The following is a 24,705-nucleotide window of genomic DNA, read 5'->3' as shown; positions in this document are numbered from 1 at the left end:
TGTTCATGGCAATGAAGGTGCAACCCCCACCCCCCAATCCTTCGGAGGCCAGCAACGGGCCTCCAAAGCACATCCCTGCCAGCCTTTCCATGGCGGCATCACCGCCATGGAAAGGCCTTTCAAACCAGTCATCATAATATGGATCGCGGTGCCATATTCTGCCCCAGCTCCACCCGGCCGGCTATCGTAATGATTGCGTCCGGCAGAAAAGCAGCAAACGGGCTTTCCGTCTGCCGCGGTACACCCCGCCATAATAATGTGGCGGGGGAAAATCCAGTTGGGATGGCGGGCAGATCGCTACCGCCGGCACGGCGGTGGCGATCCCCCAGCCATTGTAATCACCCCCCATAGTGAGGGAGACTTGAATACAAGTAACAGAACGTGCCTTTCAAATGTTGGTGGGTTAACTAATACTTTTGTTTTTTGCATAGTGGGGATCTACCCATTTGGACAACGTAGTGCTTCTCACCAAACCTGGACAAATATACACATAAGACAAGCTTGAAGAGGGTGAGAAAAATAGGGGCAGGGAACAGGTCAGACCAATAAGATACAGTCTGAACCGAAGTATGAGCAATCCTTTCCAGAAGGGAGGAAGTCATTTTTGAGTTTTAGATACTCCGGAAAATAATTTTAGTGTCTTTATGCTTGCCAAGCGAAGGACCAGTTTTACTTCTAGTGTCTCTTTGTGGTCCAGAAAGGTGTAGATTATCCCTCAAGTTTCTTGGGAAGCAACGATGGAGGACTTTGTGAAAGACACATATTGCTTTGAAGGGATTCTAAATTGCAACAGCCGAGCATAATATGAAATAAGATTGAATATAGGAGTTTTTCTTCTTGTTCATTTTGAGGTACTTTTGCACATATTCGAGCCTGGAGTGTTCCCAGTGATTTATAACTAGCTGTACTGTATTGTACTGGAGGTCCCAGCAAAGGAAACATTTTAAATATTAATTTTTAGAGCCAGTACGAGGCACAGTGTTTAGATGGCATCCGTGCAGTAATTTTGAAGTAGTCCAATAGCTCTTGGGTGTAATCTTGTACAATGTGGCTGAATGTAAAGTCAATAACTCTGTTTCCAACTTCCTGTGTATTCTGTGTTTGCCATTGGCAAGTAGCACCTAAAAGCAACAAGTTAGGGGTACATGCATCTCATTTCTAGGTCTAACCCGGAGATCCCTTAAGGCAGAGCTGGACAGTTCTTGGCTGGGGGGGATTGTCACACCACAATGACCTTGGACTGGTGGTAAAGGCCTATGAAAACTAGGGGGGTCTATTACGATGGCAGTAACGGAATGCGGGACCGTCCGCAAGGGGTGCAGCGGTCCCGCACCTGCAATCAGGATGCCACCGTCACCGTGGCGGTGGCATCCCCTATTCCCAGCATTGTGGCTGTCGGTGCTCACTGCACCGCCCGCCACAATGCTGGGAATGCACGTTGTGCATTGGCATGCACAAGGTGACAGGCACCACGTGGTGCCTGCCACTTTGTCCATGCCAATGCAGGGGGGTACCATAAGTACCCCCCATGTGCACCCCTCCAACTTCCTGGGGGCCCGCTATGGGCCCCCAAAGGCAAAGACCGCATGCCTTAAGGAACTTCTCCACCTGCATGCTAATATGGAGGGCAGAGTCTTGCTGACACCGCCACCATGTTAGACCCCTTTTCCGCCCGGTCGACTTGTTGATGGGCGTAAAAGCGGTGGACGGTCTACCCGTCCGCTGCGGACCCCCCAGCCATCCTAATATGGCGGGGGGTCATTCATGCGTGGATGCCGGTCGGATCGCCCCTGCCGGGCCGGCGGGGGGCGATCCGCCCACCATCCAAATAGACCCCTTAGTGTCCAGTAAACTGTATATATATCAGCATGCAACATCAATAAAGCCAGGAAGACTCCCTTATACTATTCCTGGGGATAATTTCAAATCTCCACGCAATTATTAATTATCCTACTTTCACTACAGAGACACTGAGTAAATCCCACTGAAATGCCACAGCCTGTTACTCTCAGAAACATACCTGCTGGCAAGGCATAGTGAGAAAATGTTTAATCAATGTTTTAGTCTTGCAACAAGTCAGAAACTATTTGCCCAGGGATCGGACTGCAGGTTCAATATGCCTCACAGTAGATTCTGTTTTACAACACAAAAGGGCTCCTTTGACACTAATCTGCATAAATAAATGTTTGGCCTTCCATTGGAAATAGCCAGTGTGCTTGTTCACCTTGTGCTGGGAAACCTCAGGTGGATCCAGTACACAGATGCTCAGGCTTTACTGAAAAGGGTAAAGATGTGCGCTTACAAGCCTGTTTGTAGCATATGTTTAACATACAGTGCACATGTATTCAGAGTTGTATTATCATTTGTTGTTACAATGATAGTTATCTGAGGTTTCACCGTTTTGTTTTAACAAAACAAGCAATTGAGGCGATTGGCCCTATGTGCATCTCTATGTAAATCTTTCTTTTCTGCGTTGTTAGCAAGCAGCAACTGGGCACTTTGTATTTGGCTTACATTAATTAGACTCCATTAATAATGGAATGGAAACACGCTCTTGATATCTGGAGGCTACCTGACATCATCCTTAAGCAGCAACACCCCCTCCTCTTCCAGTTCTGTTAAAAATCTTGGTTTCTGGCTGAATCAAGATCTATTTTAGGACCCTTAAATCAGTGAGGGCTGGGGAGTGGACGGACGGGACACACACGCACACATACACATACACACTCACAACCATGCATTCACACGTGCGCGCACACACGCAAACACGTCCATTCACAACACTCATTTCCAAACATTCATACATACACGCACGCATGCACGCACCAAACATTAATTTAAGAAAAACACACACACTTACCTGCAGCTCTGCCGCGGAGGTCCCAGAAGGCTTGGGAAGGGAAAACAGGCTGCATGCCTTCGTGTTCCCTCCATTGCATTAGCATGTAGGTGTTCGGATTCAAACATCTCCCAGCCAGGATCATACTGGAACACACAACGAGGGCTGAGGGCCTTTTAAATTCGACTTTTGTATTGGGCCCAGGTGGAATCTAAAATAAGAAAATCCCCTTGCTGCCTGCATGTTGCTGCTCGAAACAGAAAGCAGACACTGCTGAATTGTATCTAAGTGCTGGCAAATTACATGCGACAAATTAAGCATATTCCACAGGAGCCAGACGGATCTCTGATCTGACTCAATAATATCTGCAGGATGCGGGATTCAGTTTAATTCCTCTTCATTCCCACACTGAATATGAGGGTAGGTATAGTCAGTGTGTGTAATTGCAGCAGCATTTATTATCGAGATACACAGGTGACATTCAAAATGGCATTGCTCTGTGCCTTATCCCCCCCACCCTTAGATCCCACGGAGCACAGCTATTGGCTGTATTGCTTGGGCTGCGTGTGCTTACCGTCACCCTTGACCAAGTCCCACAGCCTGTCTTTCCTGTCCTGCAAGCTGTGCGGCTGGCACGTAAACAAGCATATGTTTCCACTGTGGTTGTGCAACTTGCAACCGTGGAATGCAGTTTGTCTGCTGTGAATGTCAGCATATTCGACTTCATCCCTGTCCAAAAAACACCCCATGTATCACCGAATAGCAGCTGAGTCTCCTGCTCACACAGAGATTTACTGATGCAAAATGAGGGACGTGTATGTGTGCTGTCCACCTGGATTATATGTATTTTGGCCAAATGACGTCATCTGGGTACATTGTATCCAGCTCTGTGAAGACAAGTGTGTGGTCTGCCATTGTAGCCCTGTTACATTACAAAGTATTTATTTATTTCTAACGCCCACTTTAGCCCATCGGTATAATGGTGCTTGGACAACTAGGGACGGGGTAAAAAGAAGAAATGAAAGAGTAGGTACAAATTAGCAGAACAGAAGTGTCTTCAATTGTTTCCAAAACATGTGTATGTATGTACATGTATATGTCTGTATGTATGCAAGTAGTATTTCTAAAACGTGAACCTAGCCAAAAAGCATGATCAAAGACAACCATAAAGTCAACAAGAAATAGGACAGGAAGCTGGGTTGTGCATAGTTAATGCATTGTGATGTAGTGTTTTTAGAGAGGTAAGTCTCCAATTCTTTCCTAAATTGGAGCCGCATTTTGCCAGGCCTGATCGATATAGGGATGTTGTACTAAATCCTGGGTGCATAGATGGAAAATGCCTGCTGTTTTGTTTTTTCACATAGCTGAAAGCAGCACATTCAAAATATGGCTGTTCAGCTTGCTTTTGAGCTCTGTGAATTTGATCCTGGGTCTAAAGCATGTACCTCTCTCTACTGACTTCTGGTAAAACACTTAATTCTGGTACTCTGTATGATGCATCAGGTGCACCACAACACCAGCCCAAAATGTATATATGCACTGTTCACACAACTTGTACCAGCCATATCCTTGGGGTCTGGATCTCTGATGCTCTTGAAGGTGTTTTGTTACCGATAAGATCTTGGAGGTGGACCTTTAGTATTCTGGGTCCAAATTTGGGCTCCCTGTAACAAAATCGGCCAGAACCGGCCCTAGCAAACAGCTTGGCAGCACCCACTTCCTCCCCCCAGGGGGGCCAGCCGAGCAGTTTGCCAGGGCCGGTTTCGGTTCCCAGACCGGCCCTCCTGACTGGCCAGGGAACAATGATATAAGCTCATATTTTTACCCCTCCCCTCTTGTTATTTAATGTTGGGCAGGTTCAATTAAGCTTAACTACAAGTGTTTTTATCATACCTGGGTTAGGTTGAAAGCCCTAGTAATTTTGCACACTTCACTTGATTTTTGCTTAATGACTCTTGAGTTAGTTCACTCCACCCACATTGTTTTATTCTCTCGTCCGACGTACACATTTAGAGGGATATGTGCTTGTTTTTGTTTTTCAGCATGGCTTGTGAATCAGGAGCAGATGTGAGCTGGCAAATAGCTTGTGATTAAAAACCGCGCCACCCAACTGGTGTTGCTCACAGCTATCCGCTCTTGTATCCGTTTATAAATCAAACTGTCAACAATTTTCCAAAGTATATTCTGATATTAACCTTTTGAAAACAACAGGACAAATTTACTCCAAACCACAAAAAGCACACACAGGCAATACTCTCTGTCTACTGCAAAATTTAGTACAAAGTCGTCCAGCGACTTTTTATGGTCTTTCAGCAAATCTTTTGTGTATTAATTTGATTGGGGACACACTTTTTGGGATGCCCCTTATACATTTTGCTCCCTTGACCGATCTTTATGAAACTTTTCTAAGATCAATCTCAAGTGAACGAACACAGGTGGAAAATGCCATGCAGATTTCTCAAATTTTCGTATGGACTAGATGCTTCATCCATAACTACTATAATTGCTCCGTTTCAGGACAAATGCTAGTATGGATCAGCATATAAGCGTATAAGAAAGGGAGGTGATATTATACTGGTAGATTTTCAAATGTTGTGTCCTAAATTCTCATATTTATTCTTTTGCAGGACAGGGCGGATTCACTTACCTACGGGAATGGATGTGGTGGGCAGGACTGATCTTAAGTAAGTCAAAGTATTAATGAACAGTAATCCAAGGATAATGCTGCTAACACAGTATCTGACTAGTGGCTCCATGTCGTGTGTAACACCACCAAACATTGTTGGCTCCTTTGAACATTGGAGAAGTGTGGCTCAGGGGTTAGAGGCAGCAGACCCGGAAGCTGAGATCAGTCCTGGACCAGGGTTCAATTCCCCGCCTCGGCGGGTCTTGGGCTACAAATTCCACGGACTCGATAATTCTCGCCCCGGTGCCTCCTTGACTCATGGGTTCACACTCTGCGACTCTGGGCAATAGCTTGCTTAATCTCCACAACGGCCCCTCGCGGCGGGATGCCTGACTTTCACCTTGTGGATACCCTGATATCTCACAGGGGAATACCAGGACGGGTTCCCTAAGCAAGCGCCGGGAAACCCACTGCGGGTAGCTGTGCGCTATATAAGCTCAACTACATTTACATTTACATCCCTTGACGTGAGTAAACTTGTAAGCCCGTACCTTCAATAGGGAAATGGAAAACTAATAGGTCCAGGTTGCCAGCTTCTATTAACTAAAAATTTGGGTAGGGGCGTAACTCGAAATCCGTGGAGTTACCTAAAAATTCCACAAGATTCTGTGAAATTCTTTGAGCGCGGAATTCCGGTCTGTCACACTGATTGCGCTGATTTTTAGCACCGGAGCTTGTCCTGCTTTGTAAGATAAGCACAAATGGCATCACGCGGCACGCCAGATGGTGCTGCTTCTGTCTGCCGCCCAAATTGATTTTCTACTTGAGCAGCAACTTTTACAACGCGAGTGGCAACTTTCTCAATATGAGCGGTAGCTACCTGCCACGACAGCCCACATTGGGAAATCTCTTTGGGAGGCGGTCTAGAGCTCGTTTTTTCTCGCACGCGCTTGCCAACTTATCGCTTGCGGGCCGCACATGAGAAAAACTCTGCCTCATGGCTAAGCAGATTTTACCGCTCACCCCGACTAAAAACCTAAGATGACCACAGAGTTTCTTCTTTATATATACTGAGAGAGGGGAGTTTTAGCTGGACAATAATTCAGTGTGGGTGGTTTCAGGGGTTCCATCATCACATATATTTGCAACTGAGTGGTTGAACAGCTGTCTTCACCGCCCCTTTGAGACACCACTCTTGCTCAAAGTGAAAGTGTATTATTACATTTTGTAAGTGTCAATAAAGAACCCAGGTGAGTGGTGCAGAGTAGTACATATACTATGGCCAGAATGGGCCCATCATCTCAAAATTAAAGTGGAGGTAAATTATCAAGGCTCTCATGGCACCTTTAACAATTCCTTTAGTATAGCGTCAAGTTTGGACAATAGGGGTAAGGAGGACATAGTTGTTATAAACATTTTTTTCACCTTCCTATATCTCCCCATTCTATGTCTTCTCACATATGGTTTTACTAGGAAAAAGTGTGAATGTTGTTGCAGTTTGATATACAGTGTGTTTTGATTTGTTCAAAATGCCCAAAAACGACATTGTTTCATTAATATGTAAATGGGTCTTTGTACTGAGGTCTACATTACAAGTTGGGTGCAGTCCCGGTACTAATTGAACACCCATTAAATATTGATATCACCATGTAGCGAGTGGACCTAGGAATGGGGGATAATTGCAAATACATTAACCACTTCCAAGTTACACAAAATAGGATTTTGTGTAGTTTCCCAGCACTATTAACCGCAGGTTTTACCTACATGATCATAATCCTGATTCGGGTGCAAATAGGAGTGGACACTAAACACAACATTCGGCCCAGTTTGTAATGAGGGTTAGCCACAGCGGCAGCCTTACTAGCCCAGAACCATTGGCAGTCAAAACATGCAAAAATAGCAAAGGTTCCATAAGATAGTAGAAATTTATGTAAACATTGCAAAATTACAATTTGATTAAGAAATTCCATAACAAATGGAAAAACATTAGAAAAAACACAGTGACCACACAATAATCCAAAACAATATAAATAATTATTAGAGAAAAAGTTTCACAGAAAAATCAGTAAAATGTAGAACAATACAAAAAAAACTATCAACGCTCAATATATTACACAAAACAAACCCATTCCAACATTACAGAGTGTTAACAAAAAAAGAAAAAGAATGTCTAAGGAACTCAAATTTGGTTAAATAATCCACACAAGTTGGAACCTATTTTATATCATCTTCCTTTCCCAATTTGCCAATAATTAGTCTACGGAGTTTTCAGCCCTAACAATTTACAGGGTCATCTTCAAGACAGAAATACTTTTTTAGCAAAAAAACACAGAAATGTTATAGACCACTGGGCATAACATGAAGCTACCAATTTGGCATTTCAAGGGAATCTTTCAACAAACTCAAATCCAATCACATTTATTTGGCGTGTGACTCTCCCAGAAAACAGGAGACCAGTAGGTGCAATGACCCATAACCCTCATGATGTTCGAGGAGAAATGTGTTAAAGGATCCACAGTTTACGTGTTCAATGCCAAAAACTCCTGCAGGTCCTATTCAGGTAATTATATATCGAATAATGTTAACTCTGGGCACACAAATAAGATCTTCACAGAGCTCGGCTCTTCACAGTCACTGACCCCAAAAGAGCAGCATTCAAAAATATTGATGCTCTCTCGCGGACAGTGATTGCATTGGAATTGAACACATAACATTAGGAACATTATCTGCTATAGGTTCCATTTTGTGTGGACGATTCAACCAAGTTCAACCAAATTTGAGACCCTTTGTCATTGATTTTCCTTTTTTGTTAAGACTCTGTAATGTTGGAAAGGGTTTGTTTTGTGTAATATGTTGAGCCTAAATTGTTTTTGTATTGTTCTACATAGTGCTGTTTTTTTCTGTGAAACTTATTTTCTAATATTAATTTGAATTGTTCTGGATTATTTTGTGGACGCAGTATTTTTCTTATGTTTTTCCATTTGTTCTGGAATGTATTATTTATATTGTAATCCTGCAGTTTCTGCATACATTTATACTATCTCCTGGAGCAATGTGGTTTTTGCACCGTTTGTAATGAGGGCTTAAGTGCACTTTGTCCTCCTACTTGGGTGAAACTCATCTATGTGTGGGTCTGATTTGGCACTTGCCGTAAAGGGTCAGATTTAGCACTTGGTCTGGATGTTTACATACTATAGGGACGTGGCATTTTCATTGTAAGTGCACGTTTCTTCTGGTTTATGGTTCCACAAAGCCTCATATGTGCATTTCCTCAATTAAATACACTGGATTACTATATGCCATATGCAAAAGTTCAACCACAGCCCCTGTCCCGGAAGGGAAGGGAATGCAAAGAAGCACAACCATAGCCATCCAGAATGCCATGAGGACTTTCTCACACTGGGTTTGTAAGAATTTGAGTTATTGGTTGGGGATGGTTGAACCCTACTCAAGCAACAACCACAATCCCTGTCATATACAAAAATCACTAAATTAACCAGTGCTTAACCCTCTGGTAAATTGGCACAAAATCAGTCAGGCATAACTTAGAGGCAATGGGTAAAGTATTTCTGCAGCACACAAAAATGAATACATTGTAAACACAACACAAGAAAAATCCCAAATCAGTTTAGAAAAATAGAGTAGATTTTAATGAATAAAATGACCCCAAAAACCCATTAAATCCAATGTCTAGAACCCAGAGCTTAATTTGTAAACATATAAGAGCCAGGGTCCTCATCAGGAGGCAACTTCCACTCCCCCCTATTGCGCTGTCAGCACTGCCAATTACAGTAACAACTTAACTACTAACCATCACACTCCTAAAAATGTTACAATTCTGACTATTCCAGGCCTCCAAATATATAAGAATGGCTTTGATAGTAGGTATTAGTCATTTTAATGTATTTTGATTTAATAAACAACTGTTGTTGTGCTCATCTCTAATTTAGACAAACGATGCCACCATGTGGCAGACTGACATAAGTGCGGATGTTGAAACGTAAGTGCTGGTGCCGACCACTAGAAACCACTGGCTCAAATTAAGCACTAGTAGAATCGGAGTTATGATTTTCAAGTTTTTAGAGTGAAATAGCGTCTAAAGGATCAAAGCTCCAACTACGGGTATCTGGTGCGAGACCAGGTCAAAGTCAAAAGTTAAGACTGACTGCAATGAAGCACAGGCCGAATACACAAGGTGGATTGGCCCAAGTCTCAGTTTACCTTTGGGCTTAGGAAAAATGTTGAAGGAACATTTGCTGAGACGGTAGAGTTCAGCAGGGCAATGCAGCAGACGGTATCCGAGGAAGAGATGTCCCCATCGGGGAGCCACTGTACAGAGTCACCATGAAGAATTTTACCGTGTGACTTAGTTATATTTTCGGGAAGTTGAAATTCTCCAGCGGGATGAAGCTACAGGCATTGGCGGATCAGAGCTCCATGTGGCCGCATACCTTTGCATAAAGAACCAATAACCTCATCAGCACATGCATCATGCTTCCTACCTGCAAGTGATGCATTGTTAGCCCCACCCAGGAGTTAGAAATTGGGTTTCATGGTTGGCATAGGTATGCACCTTGTCCAAGCAAGAACCACAATCCTAGTCAGGGTAAGTCAGATACACACTAAAAGATTGCTTGGGCTCACCCTCTGGTAGCTTGGCAAAGAACAGTCCGGCTAATCTAAAGATGCAATGTGTAAAGTATTTCTGCAATATACACACACAGTAACACAATGAAAACACCATAAAAAGATTCCACACTCATTTAGAAAAATAGACAATAATTTTATAAGTAAATCAAAACCAAAGCTACAAAACTCCAGTACGTAGAAGTCAAGATATGAATTTTTAAAGAACAAAAAGAGTTCTAGCGGTTAGAAGCAATAAGCGACAAATGGAGGTTATTTGATCGTGCTGGACGGGGGGCAAAGTCAACAGTGTAGACCAACAGCGATGGAGCGCAGGCCGAAGACAAGAGCCATGCAGGCCTGGTGAACAGAGTGCCTTGATCCTGGTCGCAAGAGTGAGATGCGGGGAGCAGACGAGCAATGCGTCGATGTCGAGCCAGCAGTCGAGGTGATGCATTGATTTTCTACAAGCAGTGGTGGCGATGTGCAGTTCCAATGCATCAGGCTCTCAAGGTAATGCGTTGACTCTGAGAGTGGTGTGCCAATTCTCTTCCCCCTATGGGTTCGATGCGCTGGTTCTGCTACATGGAGCCTGGGAATGCATCAATTTCTCTGCCTCAATTATCTGGGTCCACTACCAGTGAACAAGGCACAGGAGCAGGTGTAGAGACTTTGATAGCTCAAAGTCTCAAACAACAGGATGGCAGCCAAAAAGCCCTTGGAGAGCACTTTGGTTGGAAGGCAGAGTCCAGCTCTCCCCCAGCAAGGTCAGAAAGCAGCATGCAGCAGGGCAGCACAGAGGAAAAAGACACAGCACTGCCTAATCAAGTTTAAATGTTAGCTCCTACCACCCTTCCTGCCCTTAAGGGCCATGAGAATGCAGATGAGTACGCAGAAACGCCTAATCTTCCTGTGTTTGTGGCTGTCTAAAGAGAATGCACAAAGTGTAACTGTCACCCACCCTAGACGAGTATTGGAGACAGGCTGCAGGTACACAAAGCTGTAGGAGCATAGAGCTGTCCACTTTCAAACAATTGTGTTTCTCAAACAGTAACGCTAAATCCAACTTTACCAGTACAGAGGATTTATCATTACCATTCCAAAGATACAAAACATGACACAGCTACTCCTTTGTAGTCAGGAATTGCAGCTTTAAACAGTATTAAGGAATTCCTAATGTTAGTCAATGAGAGGAGTAGGCCTCATAGTAGTGGAAAAAGAATTTGGGTGTTATTCTCTACCAGGACATGCAAAACTTAAAAGAACATGTCCTACGTTTTACTTACACTACCCTTACCCTATGGTCTACCTAGGGCCTTCCTTAGAGTGACTGCTGTGTAATAAAAGGGGAGTTTAAGGCTTGGCAAAGGGTTTTAAACACCAAGTCGAAATGGAAGTAAAAATTAACACACAGGCTCTGCAGTGGCAGGCTTGAGACATGTTTATAGGGCTACTTGGGTGGGTGATACAAACAGTGCTGCAGGCCCACTAGTAACATTTAATTTACAGGCCCTGGGTATATGGTATACCACTTTACAAGGGACTTACAAGAAAATTAAATGTGCAAAACAGGTGTAATCCAATTATATCATATTTAGAGGAGAGAGCACGTGCACTTTCAGCACTGGTCGGCAGTGGTAAAGTTCTCAAAGGCCCAGCAGCGGCATGTCCCCTGCCAAGTGGTGAGGTTGGCTGGAGGAGGGAGCTGGGAAGGGCAGGGGAAGGGGTTGGAGGAAAACATAAGAATAAAAAAATAAAAGTAAAAACTTACCTGATTGCAGCTGCCTCTGCCGTCTGCTCGATCGTGCTCTGGGTGCTTCTGGGACCGGCTCTCAGATTGCACTGTGGCCAATCCTGACATGTCAGGATTGGCCTGAGCGCTAGGATTTTGAGCTCTCAGGCAGACTGGAAGCATGTGCCTGGTTGCTCCAGCCAAGCACTGCAGCTGGGGCTGGAGAAAGATTCACTGAGCAGGTGTGCTTTGCCGGCTTGAAACGGCCAGCCAAACACCTATGCCCAGTGAAGGGACAAGGGCGTGTACTACCATTCCCCCACCACAGTGTCATCCCCCGGACCCCGTCCCTAGACTCATCATAGTTCTAGGGTAGGGGCCAGGTGGATTAAAATAAAACAATAATAAAACGGGTTTAAAACCCATTTTATTATCGTTTTATGTGTGAGTGGTGGCAGGGGGTGGCACTACTCCGCCTAATGGAATGGCCGCCGCTGCAAAGCCCTAAACCCAACAAAAATCATCCATCAGAAGAAAGAGGAGGAGGAAGGCAAAAGTTTGGGGTGACCCTTCAGGGAGGGCCCTTTTCCAAAACCAGGCTATCAGCACCAGTAACCTCACCAGTACTTGCATCATGCTACCTCCTATCAAGAGATGCATTGTTGGCCCTCACCAGGTGTTCAGCAAGAAGGCACTAGGTGCCGTTCCGAAATAATCATGAACCATCTCACTCCCACTTCAATAACTATCCCAACTATCCCCCCAGCCCTCACAAGACCACCAAACACAACACTAGAGGCGTCATAGACAACAACTTAAGAAGGGTCCCCATCACTTAGGAACCTACTTCATCCCTCATCACGCCCTATCTTAAATGCATACTCTTAAACTGTAGGTCCGCCTCTAGAGACACGCAGCTGACATAGCTGACCTCATTCTCACACAAGAACCGGACCTGATAATGTTAACCGAAACCTGGCAAAAGGATTCCTTCACACCAATCATTGACATACTAGTACCCCCAAACTACGACATCATCACACTGGACTGAACTGATAAGACAGGGGGAGGTATTGCCTGTTTACACCGTAGCAATATCTCATTAAACAGATCCATATCCCCAGTATTCCCCTCTTGCGAATAAATATGCCTCCACATCACCTGCAATGGCAAACCAGTATGCTCTTCACATACCATCTATCACCCACCAGGTGACAACCTCGCCTTCACCGAACACTTCTCGGATATGGTATCAACGAACACCGGGCGCAAAAATACCCAAATATTCCTTGGCGACTTCAATCTCCATTGGGACGACCACAAGGATGCAGTTGTCAATAGTTTCAAAAATGTTCTAGATGACCTAGACCTCACCCAAATTTGTAACAGTCCTACACATGACAAAGGATCAATCCTAGATATAATAATCTCTAAAAGAAACTCCACTCAGCTAGAGTCGATCCAGCCCTGTGACTGGTCAGACCATCATATTATTACCTTCACCGTCAAGGAAATAGTGAAACTTAACACGGTTCAATCCACAAGACCAAAGGTATGGAAAAGAGACCTGAAAAAAATCAACCCTAACTCTTTACTATCTTCCAGCTACTACCTACTTCTGCCCCCTGCAGGCTCTTCGGAAGTCCATGATCTCACCAATCACTACCTCAATTCCATGACCTCGATAATAAACGAGGTAGCCCCCCTTCAACTAAAAAGAGCCTCCATTAAAGATTCTAAACCCTGGTACAATGGAATACTCAATGAGGACAGATGATCTCTCAGAACTTCTGAACATACTTGGAGATCAGTTCCATCCGCCAACCACCTCACGCTTCTAAGGAAAAAGAGAAATGCATATTACAGAAAGATCAAGCACACTAAAGCAGACTTCTTCAGCTCCCAACTAGATCAAGCAAGAAATCATCCAAAAAACATTTTGAACTAATCAAAACCAAATCTAAAGAGGCACCTTAACGTCCACAAGACATAGCGTCACCGCTACTCAACTGTGAAGAATTCTCTGCCTTTTTTACTCAGAAGACTCACAACATCAAGAAGGACCTCCTAAACGATCTAATCTTGCACTCGGGACCTCATACGAAAACCTCCCCAGCAATTCCAATTGCGCCATCCCAAATCCCATCAAAGCTTGATCAAAAAAATGCCGCAGATTGATCATCCTTTGCCACTTACTCGGAAGAAGCTATAGGCAAAATACTTAGTGCCCTGAACCCTGCCAATCACTTCACCGATCCTCTCCCGGCAAACACTGTTAAAGTCTTAACTCCACTGCTTCTGCCTCTCTGGACCAAGATCAGAAACAGCCCACTTTAACAAGGTTGCATCCCGGAAACCCTCAAAGTAGGTCAGGTGTCACCCATCCTAAAAAAATCCACGCTGACCCTATGGACCTGAACATCTATCGCCCTATTTGCAATATTCCTACCTTCGTCAAACAATTGGAGAAATGTGTGCACCTCCAGCTGACAAGGTATATTGATCACTTTGACCTTCTTAACAAACACCAATCAGGCTTCCGAGCAGGTCACAGCACTGAATCAGCCATGACACATATAATTGACGACACACTACAAATCATTGATCAGAATGGAACCTGCCTACTCATCCTGCTAGACCTATCTTCAGCCTTTGACACAGTTAAACATGAGAACCTCATAGATCTTCTGAAACATAGAATGTGATTATCAGGATCAGTGCTAAACTGGTTTACCTAATTTCTTCAAAATCAGACACAACAATTCAAGGTCAACAACTCCCTGGCAAAACCCGTCCCAGTAACTTTGGGAGTCCCGCAAGGGTCCTCACTATCCCCGACATTGTTTAATCTTTTCATGGAACCACTCACCGAAATTGTACACGCGTCTAACATGCAATATGTCATGTACGCCGACGACACACATCTATACCTTAAGATCCACACCTCAGAAAACATCAAATTGCTTAACATATTAGGAAGACCGAGACATGGCTGGCACAAAACCATCTCAAATTGAACGCCCTAAAAAACAAATTCCTTCTAATACCTCCACCTGCCCAAGTCCCCATAATGCAAGACTGGATCAAACATCTTACGGCACTCAACGTTCAACCGACCATCGTGGACTCAGCAAAATTGCTGGGAATAACTCTTGAAAGTAACCTCAATATGCAAAAACACATCAGCAATGCTACAAAGGGTGCAAACTTCCAGATAAACACACTGAGGAAGATGAAACCCTTCCTGCCAATCAATGACTTCAAGCAGGCAGTACAAGCTCTAGTTATCCCTAGAGTGGACTACGGGAATGTCTCTCTTTGTGGCCTACCCAAAGCTACAACTGCACCGCTAAGAGCTTCAATCAATGCTGCAGCAAGACTCATAACGGGCTTTAAAAGAAGCGCCTACATCACACCGGATCTAAAATCCCTGAATTGGCTACCTCTGTAAGCAAGAATTCATTTGAAAATAGCGTGTATGACGCATAAAGCCATGCATCACAAAACACCCAGCTATCTGGCACAGAAACTGACGATCTCGGGTGGGATCAGATCTTCGAGAAGTGCGAAAAACCTACTACTGAAAACACAAAGATTCAACAAGAAGAAGACATATGCCAGAACCTTCTCTAAGATGGCGCCCAGAATATGGAATGCCTTACCCCCGGAAATCAGACTTAACTCCTGTACTGCTTCTTACAAAAAGGAAGTAAAATCGACTCTCATGGCCAAATTCACCTGAGTATGGTCTAAAGGAATTTCGAGACCAAATATATCCTCGCGACTAACCCGTATCATGACAAGGGACCATCTAGGCAACCCAGACTTTATATCTTCCCTTTATTTGACATTATGGGATAGTTTTTATGTTGTATCTTTACTACTCTGCTTTTACATTATGTGATGTATACATGCTCTGACTTGCTTTTAATTGATGTATAAAGAACTGTATTTACTGTAAAGCGCTCTGATATCCGCAAGGATCTTGTTCGCGCTCTATAAAACTTTCTAAATAAAATAAATTAAATAAAAACATTAAATTAATAAAATAATAAAATAAAAAAATAAACAAGAATACTATACATAACTGTGGGGAAGGCGAGTCGGCAAAGGCATGTCTCAGAAGCAATAGAGATTTGTTTATTGTTGCTGAGACAATAGATATATTTTGATCAGTGTAAAGGCACTTTGAGAAAATTGTGCTTGGAACTCTCTAACTTTAGCATCAATGCTCTGAATATAGTCTGCACCTTTACTATTAGTTAGAATGGAGTGTAGCTAAATTAGAGGCTAAATGTCTGTTACTGTACAACATATAGGATAATGCACCTTCTATTGTATGTTGTAAGATTTTTGCAAGCCGTAGAGGAGTACCATCTGTAGATGCTTGAGGCACAAACGGTATCTCTTTATAAAGTCACAGAACTCATGTGGTGCCTTGCATTATGTTTTAACGCGCAGTTGGGGATATTTTTATTAATTAATGGTAGTACTAGGCGATCACCATTCCTCCAGAATGCATTAATATTTAATGTTTGCCACACTATGAATTGAACTTGCAGGTTCTGTCAGTTTTACATACGTTCAGATAAGGAAACTATGGCATAGGGAAATAAAATGTTCTGCCTAAGAGCAAACAACTTCTTTATCAGGGAAGCCAAATATTTTTTGTTGTGACGTAATAGATGTTGGCCTGGTTGTTCAATACTGTTACGTCATTCACCATGAGAGGGAATGGGTCTGCACACACGCGACACAAGAAAGAGTGACCAGGAAAGCTTCCACTTAACAGCTCTGATCTTACTCCCGCCTTGAACCCTGGAGGAAGCACTCCAATATTCTGGTTTTATTCAAGGCTTCCTTGACCATATTCCACCTTGTGACGTCACTAATCTCCAGCAATATCTTTTGATGATATCAGAACTCGCTTGTGATAAAACATAGTTAGCAGATAAGAGGGGAAAGACCAACAATGAATGCTTGATGTAGCTGGTCTCTTCCTGCCCATTTTGTGCCACCCTCCAAACTCCTCACACAACATCATGTACTTCTGCATTCATTTATAGTGGAAATCCCGGTAAAAGGATGAAACTTGAGGTTTGGTCACTTCCAATTTTTGAACCTTTTTGATATGTTAGAATTGCTGAACTGAGATTCAAAATAATATTAAATAAAAAGGCATCTATTTTTATGACATTACCTGAGAGTCTGCTATTTTTGTCAATGATGAAAGTATGATTCAGAGTCATGCCATTTCAGCAAGCTGCACTTTAAAAATAAGGATGTTTTCACTGCATGCCTTGGTGTTATTTATAGTACGCTCTTTGGGGCTGATTCACAAAACCATTCATGAATACAGGAATCGGTAATAGAGGAGTATACTTTTACAGATACCTTTGTGAATTGTCCCCAAAATATCCAGCTGCCTGTTATTAAAAAAATGGAAAGAAGGCACAGTCCTTTCTATTTGTACTAATTATATATGTATGTTCCCTGATTATTTGTATTTAAGGCGATTTGTGGCCAATTCACAATGGCATACTTACTTGAATCCTGAAAATTCTTACCCCTTTAGATGTGAGGTTTTATATTGTTGTGATATGTTTGATGTGTAGCAGGGAGACTGTTAGAAATGTGGATCTCGAATTGGAAGAGGTATGCACCTTTGTCCAAGTAGTGTCCCTTACTTCTAGTCAGGGTCAGGGAGTTACACACTTTAGAGAAACCCTGCTCTCCCCATTAGTAGCTTGGCACGAGCAGACAGGCTTATCCCAAAGGCAATGTGTAAACTATTTGTACTGAAAACACACAGTGACACATTGAAGACACCACACCAGCTTAGAAAATAAAGTATGTTTAGTGAAACCAGACAGAACCAAAATGACAAAAATCCAACATACCTGTATCAAGATATCCCTTTTAAAATGGTTACTTCAGAAATATACCTGTATATACAAAAATAGCTCCCCCTGGGGTTCTTACGACATTGTGACGGACACAAATGCAAAGTACGGTGAGGTGAGTGCGCCGGGCACAGAGACACATGGACACCCACAGAACAGTTCCTTGGAAACAAAGTTAACAGACAATGCATAGAGTCGTGGAGGTGAGGCGTCGGTGCCAAGGTGAAGCTTGTTCCTTTCTGCCATGGGGCAGGTGAGGCATCGAGACAGTGAGAAGGCAAGGCGTTGACTCCAGGTCAGGGGAAGTTAAGTGGCGATAAGGCATTTGTTCCAGTGAGACAAGATGACATCGAAGAGTTTGTGAAGTCACCATCTTCAGTTATAATGTGATGCTGGCGGTGACGGAGTCAGTGTGAGCACTGGCGTCGGGCAGGCTGATAACTGTAGCCATCGAAGGGCGTCAGAGCTGCGGTTCAGGCAGGGCGGTGCATCGTGCACTTCATGGCCTTGGTGCAGCTCGAGGCATCACTGACAGCATCAGAATTGTTCTTCTTGCTTTGCAGCACAAACCACGCAATTTTCAGGCCCCAGGAACTGGAATTGGCGCCCTTTTGAATACAGCAGTCCACAGAGGAGTCAAGGTACTGGTCAGTGGGTGCAGGTGAAGTATTTGTGGCCCTGAGACTTCAGAACAGGAGGCAAGCACACACATGGCCTTGGAGATCCTTCTTCAAGCAGGTTCACAGCAAAGTTCCAGTCTTTGCTCTCTCCTTGGCAGAAGCAGCAACTGCAGGCCACCCAGCAAAGTACACACAGCAAAGGAGCAGTACTCCTTACAGCTCTCCAGCTCTTCTGATTGGCAGACGTTACTCTTCAGTCCAGAAGTGATCTAATTTCCTGGGGTTTAAGGTCCAATACTTATACCCCAGGTTCTCTTTGTTCTCTTTGTGGCAAGGGTCTCTGTGCAAAGTCCAAAATAGATCTGCCCGTTCTAGCCCAGTTTCACTACAGGAGGTAGAGACAGCATTGTGCACAGGAGACACAGCCTATTCAGGTGCTAGTGAAACTCCTCCCACTACTCTAAACGCAGCCCTGGTCAATTCAGCCCAACTATGAGTCACCCAGGAAAGGCAGGACACACCTCAATCCCCCTTGTAGCTGTCTAGAGTGAATGCATATCGCCAGCTCCTGTCACTATAAAACCAGACGCTTAATGCACAAACAAGCAGAGTCACACAGAATGCTCGGGTAAGAAAATACCCACTTTCTAAAAGTGGCATTTTCAAACACACAATTTAAAAAACATCTTTACTAAAAGATGTTATTAAATTCTGAGTTCAGAGAGTCTAAACTTCATTTTACAATCTTGTCCCAATGGAAAATTATACTTATAAGATGTTACAGTGTAGCTCTAATGGTAGTAAATGGAACAGACAGCCTTTCAACATGAGAAATGAAATACCCAGTATTTTTATACTATGAGGACATGGACAACACATCAGTTCATGTCCTACCTTTCACATACGCTGCATTCTGCCTGTGGGGGTACCTTGGGGCTACCTTAGGGGTGGCGTACATTTAAGAAAGCAAGTAAACACAAGGAGATGATGGATGGAGCGCTGAAACTTTTCAGACACTCACCCCCAGTCACAGATCTGGATTGAATCCATCATCATTCTTTAGCTCAGTTCGCCACCTCAGTTCAGACCCAGCTATATGCAAATCAGTCTTGACCCTGTGCCTCATGGGAACAGTCCAGCCCGAACTGCCAAGCAAAGGTCTTACCTGAACCAGAATCAAGCATCCTGGGACCGGTTTTGGAGTAACACACCTCAACAGCCAGGCTAGCTTGAATCCAGTGGCAAGGTGAGCAAGGGACCCACGTCTGAGCATACCATGCCAACTTAGGGTGAACAAAGCAAACACAAGGAGATGATGGATGAAGCGCTCAAACTTTTCAGACACTCACCCCCGTCACAAATCTGGGTTGAATTCATCATCATTCTTTAGCTCACTTCGCCACCTCAGGTCAGACCCAGCTGTACCTCATGGGAACAGTCCAGCCCAAACTGCCAAGCCAGGTCTTCCCTGAACCGGGAATCAAGCATCCTGGGACCGGTTTCGGGGTAACACCCCTCATCAGCCAGGCTAGCTTGAATCCAGTGGCAAAGTAAGCAAGGGACCCACGTCTGGGCATAAACAGCCAACTAAGGGTAAACAAATCAAGGCACTTGCCAGGTCGACATGGCAGTAAAAACTGCACGCTGACTCTGCAGTGGCCAGTCTGAGACACTTTTGAAGAGCTACATGTGTGGGTGGCACAACCAGTGCTGCAGGCCCACTAGTAGCATTTGATTTACAGGCCCTGGCACACTCCATGCACTTTACTAGGGACTTGCCAGTAGCTCAAATATGCCAGTTATGGATTATCAATCATAATTACAATTTACACAGAGAGTATACGCACTTTAGCACTAAACAGCAGTGGTAAAGTAACCAGAGTCCTATAGCCAACAAAACGGGTCAGGAAAAATAGGAGGAAGAAGCAAAAGTTTGGGGATAACCCTGCAAAAAGGGCACATTCCAACAGGGCCTAGGTCACAACATGCAGGTTGGGTTTGATTATCCTTTTGAGGTACCTGTGACTTAATCAGACAAGCAACTTTGGTATCAGCTAGACCTTTTTCCTTGAGCAACCTGCAACATTCCATAATGATGGAGTTGTGGGCACTGGGGGCTGTCTCTTGGCTAGTAGTCTAAAATGTGTTCTCCTGCATTTGAATTAAGATAATAGAACCTGGTGGATTAAACTCCAGTGAGTTAAAGTAATTTACTCTATGACTGAAGATAGAGCCTAAAGTCTTTTTCTGTCAGAACTTTTTTCTGTCAGAATAAGTCACATTGCTGTTTGTTACCTTCAGTTTCACTGAGTTCTCTTCAGTTTCACTGTGATTTCAATATTCTGGCAAAAAGTGAGATTAGCATTCAAGATAAATTATACCTTTTTCGTAGAATTGCTGCATGGGCTGAAGTAGGATGAGAGGGTAATTTTCTGATTAGAGTTTTTGGGGCAGGAAGAAATGCTTTGTGGAGTGTGATACTCGTTGTTACCTGGTAATGTTTCTGCTCAGATGGGGGAATTAATTGACTGAGAACAATGTGAATAAAAGAAATGTTTACCTATTTTTGGCTGTGTTGATTCCTCTTCACATTTGGTTGGCCCCCAAATTGCTGACCTCATGTGTACTCCGTGTGTGAGTTATGTTATGTTATGTTATGTTATGCACATTTATATTGCGCACAGCTGCCCCAGCTAAGGGGCGTCCTGGCGCATGGCAGGAAATGTGCAACAGTTACCGGAAACACAACACAGAAACAGAAAAGATATTTTATTTTATTAAAAAAGGAAAGTTTTCAAAGCTTTGCGGAAAGCCAAAAGATCATCTAAAAGCCGCAGATCCGCTGGGAGGGAGTTCCAGAGCTCAGCCGCTCTGACCCGGAAAGAACGGCCACCAACCCGACACAATCTGTATCGAGGGACCACGGCGAGGGCTTGACCTCCAGATCTCAAAGAGCGGGAAGGAACATACCACGACAGAAGGTCAGCAAGAATTGGCGGACCTACTCCCCTCAAGATCTTAAACGCCAAACACAGCACCTTAAACTGGATGCGTGATTTGATGGGGAGCCAGTGCAGTGATCTCAGGACACCAGAGACAGAGCTCGTTCGGGGTAGGCCTACAATGGCTCTCGCCGCAGCGTTCTGCACGCGTTGGAGGCGGGTATTCTCAGCAACATTGGTCCCTGCCAGGAGAGAGCTAGCATAGTCCAGGCGTGATAACACAGTAGCCTGGACTATCAGCTGCCTGGTGCCACGGTCAAAGAACTTCAAAATGGGACGCAGCGCCCGCAGAATACCAAAACAGCAGGCCGCGATCTTCTTCGAATGGGCCACGAAGCTAAGAGCAGGGTCCATCCAAACTCCCAAATTCTTTAGTTCAGTGACCGGGAGCGGGACCGGCCCCAGTTCAACGGGCCACCACTTGTCCCCCCACAGTTCCGCCCTCCTGCCAACGATCATGATCTCTGTTTTCTTTGCGTTGAGCTGGAGACAGTTGTTCTTCATCCAGCTTGCCACCGCCCTGAGACCACTCTGAAACCTGGGGGCATCCCGGTCCGCATCCCCGCTGATCGTAACCGCTAGCTGAGTATCGTCAGCATACGAGACCATAGTCATGTCCCATTGCTTGACGATCTCAGCCAGCGGTCTCACGTAAAGATTAAACAACGTGGGACTCAGCGAGGAGCCTTGCGGGACCCCCTGTCTAAGAGGATGGAATTGGGACTGGAACGGTGGCAGGGCAACGCTAAAGAAACGATCGTTCAGGAAGGAGCGAAACCACTGGAGGGCAGAACCACCCAGCCCGATCTCCTCCAGGCGATGCAACAGGATAGGATGGGACACAGTATCGAACGCGGCGCTCAGGTCTAATAAAACGAGCGCCGCTGTCTGCCCCGCATCCATCACTGTGCGAAGGTGTTCAGCCATGGAGAGAAGGGCGGTCTCCGTGCTGTGACCAGCACGGAAGCCGTTCTGGGTGGGGTCCAAGATATTGACCTGAGTGAGGTGGGCCGAGAGAACTTTGTTGACATGGGCCTCCATTACTTTGGTAGGCCAGGGAAGCAAAGAAATAGGCCGATAGTTTTCGGGCTTATCTGGGTCTAATAAGGGTTTCTTTAAAATGGGAGAAACCACCGCCCGCTTCCAACTAAGGGGAACCGTGCCAGACTCCAACGAGATGTTAATCAGGGAGTGTACCACGGTCCGACCCAAGAACGACTGATCTCTGAAGAGAGCCGAGCTAAGAGGGTCAGTGGGGGACCCAGATTTCACCTGCTTTGCCAAGATGTCGAACCCTTCAGATGTCAACAGGGGCAGCGCATGCAAGGCAGTATCTCCGCAGATGTTAGTCGGAGACTCCACTGGGGGCCCTGTAGATGGAAAGGTCTTGTAGATGTTTTGGACCTTATCCTGAAAGAACACCGCGAGGGCCTCACAGTGCGCGGTAGAACCAACCGTCGAGGCACCGGGGCGTTTAGCTAGAAGGTCCTTCATCATTTTGAAAATAGTTTTCGAGGGATTAGAGCTGTTGCCAACTTCGGCAGTATAAAAAGCTGCCCGAGCACGGCACACAGCCCGATGGTAAAATTTGACGGAGGCGAGATAGATAGCTTTTTTCCCCATATCGTACGCCTTCCGCCAAGCCCTCTCTGCACGTCTACAATTACCCTTGAGTGCACGTAGGGTGCCATCGTACCACGGGCTAGAATCTCTAGAACTGGTCTTACAGGCGGTAAGAGGAATAAGCGCGTCTAGTGCCTTGGAGATCCAAGCGCAGAACCCATCGTAACCTGCATCAACAGTTACAAACGGATCTAATGGCTCTGCAACGAGGACACGGTGCAGATCCTCCAACCGTAATTTACTCCAATGCCGCCTTACGACCAGTTTAGCAGGAGGAATGATAATCCTACCGGGTAAAGGGGTACTGATGGCAACCAAAGAATGGTCCGTCCAGCCAAGGGGTGAGACGGCAGTGACAGAAGCATCTGCCAAGTTGGTGAAGAAGGGATCTAGCATATGACCACCGGTGTGGGTGGACTGTTGAACAAGTTGCGTCAACTGAAGAGCCTCCAGATCCGCAAGAATGCCACTGACCGCGGGTATGTTGGGTCTATCGAAATGGAGGTTAAGGTCCCCAAGATAGAAAAATTGGGACAACCTGCCACCAAGGAGCTGACCATATCAGGGAAAGCCGCGCGAAATGCCACCTCGCTCCCTGGGGGGCGATAGACCACCATCCCTGAAAGTGAGAAATGTGGGGTGACAAGAATCTTAAACACCGCACTTTCACATCCCGCAATGGTCAATGCAGACCAGCTGCAGGTAAAACTAGATCGAATAGCCAGGGCAATCCCCCCTCCCCTGGTGGACCGATTAAGGGTGAAGACTGTATAGTCCGAGGGGAATGCCAGATTGATAATGGCAGCGTCGTCGTCTTTTAGCCATGTCTCAGTGATGGCCACGATGTCCGGGCCTTCATCCTGCACCAGGTCAAATACGGCCTGATAGTGCGATACCAGAGACCTGGCGTTGAGACTGAAGATGCGGAGGGCATGCTCAGGATGGTTACTGTAGACGGCCTCCACCAAATACGTAGAGGCGATGGAAGTAGGTCGCTCTAGAGACCACTGACAGCCGGCACAATGGTAGGGGCCAACTAAAGGATGTAAAGGGGGTATACTGCAGCTAGCAATCCCTCATCCCAAGTCTCGCAGAATGTCACTGGAGTATACCAACATGGCAGGAGAAGGCCGCCAGCACACCGCACTAGCAGGGCCTAGCCCGAGTCCAACGCGTCCTTAGCGCGGACGGGCGCAGACGGGCAGGACTCAGGCACGACTCCGGCTAAGCGACGGCGTCCAACTGCGCGTTCCCGCTGCGCGGAGAGGACGACTTTAAATAGGCGTCCCCTGGACCGAAGCGAGCGTCAGTATGCTCCAAAATGGCGCCCGCCAAAAGCGCCGATGCCCCAATCCAAAATGGCGGCCAAAGTTGAAGAAATATGCCACCCTCGGGACCCGGACCCGCCAAAGCGGCGGTGCGCTAATCTTTTAAATGCAGGTAAGAGGGAGATGGGACCCCTTTCCCCAGGCAAAGCAGCAGACCAAAGAAAAAGTTACACGCATGAAAATGCGAGCAAAAGTTAAAATACAGCGCTGAGGTGCGACGCGCTAAAAGCAAAAGCCACAACAGGACCTGACCGCCGTCAGAGACAACGAGTCCGCCTTAAATAGGCGTCCCCTGGACCGAAGCGAGCGTCAGTACGCTCCAAAATGGCGCCCGCCAAAAGCGCCGATGCCCCAATCCAAAATGGCGGCCAAAGTTGAAGAAATATGCCACCCTCGGGACCCGGAC

At 45.3% G+C, this 24,705-nt stretch overlaps 1 protein-coding gene across 1 annotated transcript in view; it reads left to right on the top strand.

Annotated features, from left to right (window-relative positions):
* Positions 1-24,705, top strand: part of NIPAL1 (NIPA like domain containing 1) — a 213,915-nt gene that overhangs the window by 129,968 nt on the left and 59,242 nt on the right. The window contains 1 exon segment of the mRNA XM_078678223.1: positions 5,467-5,523. Within this exon segment, the coding sequence (XP_078534349.1) occupies positions 5,467-5,523 (57 nt within the window).

This window comes from Lissotriton helveticus, chromosome 2_2 (genome assembly GCF_964261635.1).
Source record: "Lissotriton helveticus chromosome 2_2, aLisHel1.1, whole genome shotgun sequence".
Classification (NCBI taxonomy): domain Eukaryota; kingdom Metazoa; phylum Chordata; class Amphibia; order Caudata; family Salamandridae; genus Lissotriton; species Lissotriton helveticus.
The sequence above is the reverse complement of the archived record's forward strand: the minus strand, read 5'-3'. Positions and strand labels throughout refer to the sequence as shown.